We start from the raw sequence: 10,520 nt of genomic DNA on the forward strand, positions 1-10,520 counted from the left end.
GGGTCAAGCACAAAAGAGGTTCAGAAGCCCTGGTGTAGAAGGTCCAAGTTCCCACATGTAAGAGTAGAAAGTAACCCAACCACAAGCACTTATTTGAGATTTCTACCTCTCCAGTGTGTAAAAAAAACATATTTCTTTCATTGGTTTGATTTGCCTGTATCTGAGCAAAACTGGGGTGTCTTTGCGTTCTACCTCTTTCTTTTTCAAATGCTCAACTGATAGTCCAGCCACCAGGAGGTTGTCAGAAAAAAAAAAAAAACTTCCAATGGTATGTTTAAAGAAGAGTTCATGGATGATTCTTTCACAAAATTAAAATATGCCGAACGCTTGCTAAAAAAAAAAAAAAAGGGCTTTGTTCATTGCAATGAATTAATGCATAAAGTGCAAGTGATTTCAGTGTTCCAACACTGAGTATATTGAATATTCTAATCAAATATGAAGGTTTGTTGATATAATTTGCCCCCCCCCCCAAAAATCTGTGCATGCATCTTCTCACCTCCATTGTCCTCTATTATTCAGGTGTCTCTTCCATTGGACACCCCCTAGTTTACTCAGGTGTGAAGACACAGACCTTGTGGTAGCTTTAAGGAGGTATATAATTTATGAGTAGCTCATTATTTGTTCCCAATTTCAAAATCATTTTACTATATATTGTGTTCTTTAGTTTTTCCCTTTCCTACAAACATCTGTGCAACATCCACATAAGTGGTTAGGAATACATCCAATGGAACCTTCCAAAATAGAGCCAGGAAAGAGGTCACACTGAATCATGGCAAAGGGTAGGTGGTCAAGTACCACAACAGTATAACATAAACACATGTGCACACATACATATGCACACACAAATGAAATCTTACACTTGAAAGATAGCTGATGCCAGTTAAAAAGTATGCTTGACAAAAACACTGAAAAATACATATAAAAATTTAGATTAAAATAACAGGGATTAGCTGTGCACTTTTGTAACATATTAGTATCCTTAAGACTTTGGAAGCTATTCATTTTTTCAAATACGACTTTTTTTTTTTTTTTGTAAAGATCTATTTATTTATTTCTTTGAGAGAGAGAGAGTGACAGAGACAGAGCATGTGGCCAGGAGAGACAGAGAGAAAGAATCCCAAGAAGACTCATGCAAAGCCCATCTTAGGGCTCAATCTCACAACCTGAGCTGAAACCAAGAGTCAGATGTTTAACCAACTGTGTCATCCAAGCACTCCTTAAATACCACCTTTTCAATTAAAAGGATGCTTACTGTATAATGGAAAAATGCATTATAATAAATCAGATGAGATTTTTAGACTATTATCCAGAATGAGTTTATGCTCAAAGCCCAGTAACATTGAAAATCTAGTATATTTACAATATTTTTGGCATTAAAGGAAGAGTAGGAGTTGCCTTAAATCAGTACTTTGGGTGCAAAAAACACAAATAATTGGGAGAAATAAAAGAATAAAGGAAACAAAAACCCTAAAGTGAGTAAAAATGTAGATCCTACTGAAGCAACTTCATTTCACCTAAATTATACAGGCATCCTCTATTCTGTCAAATGACTGGTAATGCCAGGTTTGCCTAAATTTTATTTTACATTTTTCACTGCTATGATTCAGCAATTGCCCACTACCCCCAAATAATCAGGTATGGTGAAAATATAGCCAAACTATAGTTCCAGCTTTTGAAAGTATAACCCCTGGCATATTTAGTTTACACAAAAAGAAATACTGGAATTAATTTGAACTTTTTTATGCTTGAAAAGTAAAGCATATTCAATGCAATAGGGGCAATTCATGATGCTCTTAACCAACATTACCAGCGTTTGAATTCCTTCTGGTTAGTTGTCAAACATTTTGGGGAAGAAGCCACACTTAAAGTCCAACTGAAGAATAATGGATAAGAAACAGCTACCAGGAATATATTTTGGAAATTCAGTATTCACAGTGCTTCCTGCTAGAGAACTTTACAAAGGCAATTTATGAACACTAAAATTTTACATTTATAAGGAATAATTACCATTTAATATAAATTATATGATGATTCCCCATGTTTGACAAAGTGTACCAAACTTAAAGTACATCCATAGAGGAGAGTGAGTAGATGTTCTTTCATCATTTATGAAACAATTAGTAACATAAACTTGACTGAACCACACATCATAGTCAGGAGGAATGACATCCTGATTAGACACATGGATCTCTTTAATAACAACTTTAATATAATCATCAGCAACCACAGAGCTTTGGAATATTAAAATTAAGAATGTGTGATCCCAAGCAAAGCTTCAAATGAACACCTCTAGCTCCATTCAAGGCTGGGAGTTTGGAATTCAACAAACAATAGAGAATGGGCTGGAAAAGCATTTATATTCCAGCACCTGTTGCTCATTAACTGAATCCACTTGGACAAGGAACTGAAACTTTTAATACTTAGGTTTCTTATCCGAGAAGCAGGGATAATACTAGTCATGTGGCCCAGTTCACAGAGAATTGTAGCACCAAAGCCAGCAACAGCAGCGGTAGTAAAACAGAGTATTAATACAACTTTCATTTTCTGAGGGCTTATTCTGTGGACTGAAAACAAGACAGTGAGATAGGCATGCCTTTGTTTGTAGACAAGGAAGTTGAGGCTCCGAGATTAGAACTTGCATAAGGTTGCACATGTGTTGCTGGCAAAGTCCAAGAGTGAACACAAACTACTCTGACTCAGGAGGTCATGATCTGGTTCACATCTCAAAATGCGTTCCCATGTGTCATCTAATGAGGTAATGCTATTGACCATACATTGTAAATGGCAAAGCACCACAGTAATGCAATGTGTTATTACTGTAATTTTTTAAAAAGTTGTTAAAATGTATTTTCTGCTGAATATATAATACTATTTTTAGCAAAAGCCCATTAATTCAAGACACTAAGGAAAAAGCATGAATGGATATGCAACTTGTCACCTAAAACATGGAAAGTAAAATAGATTTGACAGTTGGTGATGTCATCTCATACATTTGTGCATTTACATACAACTGAACAAAGTCCCAACCCACAAACATCAAGTATCTCCCAAGACACCAATGGAAATTGCTGGAATCATTAAAAAGTCAAGAGATTTGTTGTGTATGGTCATGGCTTCCCAAGCCAGACTGACAACCTGGCAGGCTGCTCACAGGAGGTTATTAGACACATAGGACAAGTATGTTAGGTTGCAAATAGTCTGTGGCCAAGCCTCCCAGGGATAGCAAAGGGCAGAAAGTTAGCAAAACTGCCTCTTGATGGCAGCCAAAAACAATTACAGTGAACTGGAAAAGTAACAAAGGCATATCAACCATCTCCACACTGTCCTAATTTTTCTAAGCATTTAAAACAAATGAAAGATTCTGTTTGCCAACAACAGGTAAACTAATTTATAGTTAAATTTACATGTTATTTACTTGCAAACACCATTTGCCCAGAAAAAAGTTTGGTCCTGAGTGAAATAGAAGAGGCAGAAAAAAGTGACCTCTTCTACATTTCTGCTTTTCTGCAATTGTCCTCACTTAGCTTATCCCACCTCAGGCAGCAAGGCCCCGATATTTGTGACCACTTGCCCCCTTCCCTTTACTGTGGTACTGCTCTTTGTTTCTTCTAGAAGAGATGAAATAAAACCCAAAGGCCAGAATGTACAGGTATGAGGATCAGGACACCGATGGGTCCTAGGCAAATACTAGTAAATAATAATGTACAATCCCTGCCCTCGAGGAACTCATAGCCAGGACACATCAACAATGAGTAACACTACCAAGAAAAGCATGCTAGCCCTGGGAAGTGTATAGGAGGGAACTCATATTCAGTCTTGGCATCAGGGAAGGAAGGGAGGGCCTTACCACATTTGGGTTGACCTTATGTCGGAAGCATGTGATGTTCACCACGTATGGCCAGTCATCAGGCTCCATTAGCACCCCAGCAGCATGAGCACATGTAACATGGAAGGAGGCTGGGCAGCGGCCATAGGAACACTGGATACAGGCTCCAGAGACCTTCTTAACCCGGTGTCTGCAGAAGATGCATTTCTGGAGGGTTAAAACAAAGAAGAACATCAGTTCAAGCTGTAACTCAGATGATTTCCACACTTCATAGAATAATAGCTATTAGAGAGGCAGAAAACTGATTACATCAAGAAGTCTGGACCCTTCTGGGGCCCTAGTGGTGAGAGCCACTTATATCTGTGACAATATAAGTTGTATATTTTTAATGAAACACACTGATATGGTCACATGTTACCAAACATATGTTGAAATACTTCCTATGGTTAGGAAAGCCCTTCTGCATATACTTCTCTGGACACAGTGAGGAAAGACCCCAAGGGTACTCCTGTATATCACTTGCAAATGCTCAAGTTGCTTTTTACCTCCTGCATGGCAGGACTTTTGGTACATCAAGAGATAGAATATGGGTTTGGAAGACAGGTACCTACTCTCCTAAATTAGATGAGGTCTTCAGAAATAACCACAGCACAGAGGTGGTCTTAGTTTTCTATTTACAGGGAACTGCAAGGTGTTAATGGTCCAGTGTGGAAACTAGGGGCTCAAGTGTTTAATAATACAAATCTGAACCCTTCATGACTGACATAAAAATGTGCTTCCCAAAGTGAGAAAATTGAAAATCACCCCAAAGGGCATAATTTTGTTGAGTAGCTATAGCTGACTATGCCTAGTAAAGAGAGAATGAAAATAAAGCAGCAATAATGATTACCACAATCTAAAAATTAAATTGCATACAATTAGCCCAAGACATTATCAGTGTATTTGTTATGAAAGACAGGAAAAATAGAACAGCTTCACTAAATGTATAATTAGTGAATACTTGATAGTTAGAAAAATGGTTGTAGAACAACATAGGGTAGGTTCGGAAAGCAGAAGAAAGAGAATGATAAAAAGCTTGACTTTTCATTCCTAAGGATGAAAAACGTCTGCAATCTGATCAAATATTGGTGCGGCTGCTCTTCTTTTATAGGCACATTTTCTTTCCCGGGACAGCAAAGGTACTTAAACTCAATGCCTTTTGGGGATCATAATATTTTATCACGGACCTGTAAGAATCAATGTGAACTTAACTTCTAACTCTTCTTTGCCCTCATATCAGATCAGCAACTTTAGTCTTATAGATTCTGCACCTTAACCTTGTCCTGATCTCTCCCTGCCCATCTATACCACCTGCCACTGCCTCTGCCTATAGTACCCAGCATAGTAATATCCTCCTAACTGGTCTTTATTTTATTCCATTTCTATTCATCTTCCCCAGGCCTGCCAGTATGATCTCTTTACAACATAAATCCAATGTCACCCCCTGTTTAAATGTCCTTCATTGGCTTCTCCTTATCTCCAAAACTTTCTATAACAAAAGGAACCGCATGAGACAGACGTGGAAAGCTTATAATAGGCCTTATAGTCCATCTGAGCAGTCTTATTTCTCACTAGTCTGCATAAGGTGCCACACTCTAGGCATTTATCTGTTCTCCCTATACATGTAGATTCAATGTACAATTAAGTATTTTTAAGTGGGACTTAAGGATGTGGCTTAGTTGATTAAGAAACTACCCACACACACAACCACAGAACTGAAATAAGACCCATTATTATCAGAATAAAAGCATTACTTAATATCTTGGTGTCTTGGCAATTTTTAAAAGACTTTATTTATTTATTTGAGAGAGAGAGGGAATGCACAAGCCGGGGGAGGGGCAGGGAGAGAAGCAGACTCCCTGCTGAGTAGGGATGCCCAGAGGAGGCAGAGGAGGGGAAGGGGGAGTTCAATCCCTAGACCTGGGGATCATGACCTGAGCTGAAGGCAGCTGCTTAACTGACTGAGCCCTCTTGACAATTCTTATTAGCAGTTCCAATACATTCTTGGTAATTCTTGGCATTCTAATATTTTTTGCCAGTTCCAACTTTTTGAAATGTGATGGCAGGTATAATAGTGAAAACTTGTATCAGGGGCGTCAGGCATAATCAGACAATCTTTAAAGAGCCTAATCATACTACATGGAGGTCAGCATTTAACTATGTTAAGATATTGATAAATATGAGAGAAAAAAATGGTTTCCCATTTTCTTAACTAAATAAGATTCTTTTAAGAGTAGGCAAGAACTAAATTGCTGTGGGTTTTTCATAGATAGACTTCATGAAGTTGAGGAATGTTCCCTCTATCCCTATACTTTGAAGAGTTTTGATCAGGAACGGATGCTGTATTTTGTCAAATGCTTTTTCTGCATCAACTAAGAGGACCACATGGTTCTTTTCTCTTCTCTTATTGACTTGAAAAAAAAAAAAGGACAAATCTTTCCAATTGATATGGATATCAATATTGTTTATAAGGAAAAATGTCTTGAAAAACAATTGTCAATTAGGACAATTTGGGCAGTGTGTACTGTCCAGTTCTCCATACATGGCATGAGATCTATTTTTTCTTTCAATCACTGCCTAGTATTTTATTGTATGTATTTATATCTAAATGGTGCAACAGCATTTCTTTTTTTCTCCCAACATTTCTTTTGTCTTAAACTAATCCTCTGTTGATATGTTTAGAGTCTTTCTAGAATTTTTTTTTTTTTCCTGTCTGTTTGGAGCTATTTCAAGCTTTCTGTAGACCTCTTAGTTTACTTGTACAAGTCTACCCAGAATAAAGTTTTAAGTAAAATTTTTTTAAAAAGTAGGAAAGAGTATTATGTCTTAAGCTAGTTAATGAATTGGTAACTCCAGCCTCTTCCACCATTAACTGCCTCATTAAACAGAGGCCCTCCAGAAAAGGCAAAAGAAACAGAGATAATACACTTAAACACAGTGAGGATTCAATCCTTGGAATCCAGTAAGGGAAGGGCTCTCCTTTCCCAGAAGATGAGAAATGGTCACTTCTAAGGATACAACCAGTATCCTTACAAATTCAACCTAACTGCAGACTACTATAATTTGATGTGTTGGAAGATATTTATTCCTAGAACCAGGGAATATGACTTAAACATCAACCAGGTTTTTGAGGAAATGGAGAAATACATAAAACCGAGTAGAGGAACCATTCTGTATCTTGACAGTACAGTCTGTGTTGTATTTCCAAACCCCATTTTCACTGGCTTGCTACTAAACCAGTTGTTCTGTACCTGGGATGAAACATCTCTGGCAATCTGACACCTACCCATGTCTGGGCTATAGAACTTAATTTAGCAGGGCAAAGACAAGGACAAATAGATAGTTCTTGAGGATGTTACAATGGAATAATCACTATAAAATGCCAGAGAGAAAGTGCTATGTGGAACCTGAATGAATAGTGGAATGAGTTATGCTTGGAGACAAGACAGGGAAGAAAGCCTTCAGTAAACACATGGCTGACTGGATCAAGATGGTGGACTTAGTCTGTGCTACAACTTTCTCAGCTCTAACCCCTACGTAAAGATAAAGGAGAATAAAAAAAGACAAGCTACCCACTGTTGGACAAGTCCATGGCCTATCCTGTCCCAGTCATCATCAGCAGGTGAGGTAATCCTATCTGATCCGAATCGGAGTCCTATGATCTGACTCATCACTCATCAATAAGCCAAGCAGATTCTCATTTGGGCTGAGGACAGAAAAAGTGTACCCTGGATGCACAACTAAAGTACAATCAGATACTTAAAAAATCACAAACATTGGGGGCACCTGGGTGGCTCAGTGGGTTAAAGCCTCTGCCTTCGGCTCAAACCATGATCTCAAGGTCCTGGGATCAAGCCCCGCATCCGGCTCTCTGCTGCCAGGGAGCCTGCTTCCCCTTCTCTCTCTGTCTGCCTCTCAGCCTACTTGTGATCTCTGTCTGTCAAATAAGTAAATAAAATCTTAAAAAAAAGAAATCACAAACATTGGAGGGAAAACAAAAATAACTGAGAGATGCTATGATTCTCAGTAGAAGAATATCTGACCTAAGGAGTCAGGTAGGTGGAAGCACAAGATGAGTTAAAAAGAGGTACAGTATATGATATGATAGAGATTCCAAAATATATCCCATCAATTAGGAAAAAAGTAACAATTACATAGCTAAGAAATTTAAAAAGTCAAAAAGAAGATGTGCTGAATATTGGATTTCCTCCTATTAAAGATCAAATTAGTAACTGGAAGATGGAACCTACAGATTGTCCAGAACACAGAAGAAAAAAGAAAACAGAAATGCTAAGCAATATGGACAAGAGATCCAGATGTTCTATTATCTTTCTAAAAGGCATCTTACAAGAATTAAAAAAGAGAAAATAACAAATTTTCCAGACCTGAAAAAAAGCCCAACAAGTAAGATTAGTTAAAAAAAAAAAAAAAAAAAAAATCACCTGGCAACATCTTAGACCTCGAAATAAAAAGAGAAAAATCCCAAAATCTTTCAGAGAAGAAAAGAGAAAAATCAGATTACCATCAGATCTCTAATGTGCAACAGTGAATGATAACAGACAATGAAACAATGTCTTCTGTTTCTGAAGGAAAATTAAATTTGGTCTATATTCAGCAGAATTATCATTCAAATGTGAGGGCAAACATAAAGACTTTTTTTTTTCTTTTTCATATACAAAGATACAAAGATGAGAAGTATATGTGAACTGAAGAGCAACCAAAATGCTAAATATGTAGATAAGTCTAAATGAATATCAACTTTATAAATAATAATAGTAATGTCTTTTGGGTTTCAAATATAGAGAATATGAACAAATAACAACTGAAGCACATAAGGAAGAAGTGGTAAAAGATGCTTAAAATGTTCTAAAGCTGTTGAACTGTCTGGGACAGGGGTAAAAGTATCAATTAACTAAGTGTGGAAAACAAAACAGAATAAGGAAAAATAATAAATTCAAACAAAGACAAGAAAGGAAGGAAATAGAAGCAGAACAAACAAGGAGCAAAGGGAAAGAACAGTGTAAGTTGGCAGAACTAAACCCAAATATGCCAGTATATTATGTATAAACAGACCAGGGATAGCAAACTTTTTCTTTTTCTTTTTTTTTTTAAAATATTTTATTTATTTATTTGACAGATTGACAGAGAGAAATCACAAGTAGATGGAGAGGCAGGCAGAGAGAGAGGAAGGAAAGCAGGCTCCCTGCTGAGCAGAGAGCCCGATGCGAGTCAATCCCAAGACCCTGAGATCATGACCTGAGCCGAAGGCAGCGGCTTAACCCACTGAGCCACCCAGGTTCCCCAGCAAACTTTTTCTTAAAGTGCCAGATAATGAGTATTTTAGGCTTGTATGGTATGGAGTCCCAGTTGCAACCACTCTCAACTCTCAACTCTGCCATTGTAGCACAAAAGCAGTCATAGATAATCTGAAAATAAAGACTGCTGCTGTGTTCCAATAAAACTTTATTTGTAACAGCGAGCACATACTTTAGTTTGCTGACGACTGCTATAGGCCATGGGCACACATTTGAAATTATGGGCACATATTTGAAGTTAGTATGATAGAATTAGTATTTAAGAATGATCACTCTAAATGATAAAGAACAAACTGAAGGTTGATGGAGGGAGGTGGCTGGGGGATGGACTAGATGGGTGATGGATATTAAGGAGGACACTTGTTATGATGAGCACTGGGTATTGTATGCAAGTGATGAATCACCAAATTCTACTCCAGACACCAATATTGCACTGTATGTTTATTACCTAAATTTAGACTAAAATAAAATGATCACTCTATCAGCAAGATAGATCAAGGTAGGAAAACAAACTGTCAGGAAGCCACGTAAATAGGGAGGCAAGGATGATGAAGAGAGTTGGATTATAGAAATAGCTATTGGAAGGAAGGTAGATTTTTAGTTTTTTATTCTTTTTTTTTTTTTTAAAGATTTTATTTATTTATTCAACACAAAGAGAGAGATCACAAGTAGACAGAGAGGCAGGCAAAGAGAGAGGGGGAAGCAGGCTCCCCTGCTGTGCAGAGAGCCTGATGCAGGGCTCGATCCCAAGACCCTGAGATCATGACCTGAGTCGAAGGCAGAGGCTTAACCCACTGAGCCACCCAGCCACCCCAAGTTTTTATTATTGTTGCCCTTTTTTTATAGAGATTTTATGCCTTCCTCTAAACAGAGCTGCTCACTTAAGATAGACAGACTTGCCTTCTGTGGGAAAGAACCTCTCTAGTAGTGGCCTTAGTGTGAAAATGGATGGGGGTAGGGGCAACACCAATTCCAGAGGGAGAGGGATAGTAGAGAACATGTGAAGAGAAAGATTATCAGGCATTTAAAAGCAGAAAGAGTTAAAGAGTTCAGAAAGATAGGGTCATTCTTCCTGCAATTCAAGAAAGTACTAGTGTCCAACTGGGAAACGGATGAGGAGCCAGCTGGTGGATGACGGTTAATGAAGGCTTTGAAAAGTCAAACAAGGCAGCCTGGAGGACCATTACTTCTGGTATTTTAGAGGTGGGGCTGCCATCCAGGGAGGCCAGTGCGGCACAGCAGGAAAACGCTAGCACAGATAACACTAGATTGACTTTAAAGTGTCCTTTACCGGGGAGGAGTCAAGATGGCGGAGAAGTAGCAAGCTGAGTCTGCTTCAG

At 38.1% G+C, this 10,520-nt stretch overlaps 1 protein-coding gene across 7 annotated transcripts in view; it reads right to left on the reverse strand.

Moving 5' to 3' along the window:
* The window catches only part of KDM4C (lysine demethylase 4C), a 497,442-nt gene that overhangs the window by 64,669 nt on the left and 422,253 nt on the right, over positions 1-10,520 (reverse strand). For all 7 annotated transcript variants that reach the window (XM_059411675.1, XM_059411674.1, XM_059411670.1 and 4 more), the window contains one exon: positions 3,848-4,033. In XM_059411675.1, the coding sequence (XP_059267658.1) occupies positions 3,848-4,033 (186 nt within the window). The remainder of the gene's footprint in view (positions 1-3,847; positions 4,034-10,520) is intronic.

Source organism: Mustela nigripes, chromosome 9 (genome assembly GCF_022355385.1).
Source record: "Mustela nigripes isolate SB6536 chromosome 9, MUSNIG.SB6536, whole genome shotgun sequence".
Classification (NCBI taxonomy): Eukaryota; Metazoa; Chordata; class Mammalia; order Carnivora; family Mustelidae; genus Mustela; species Mustela nigripes.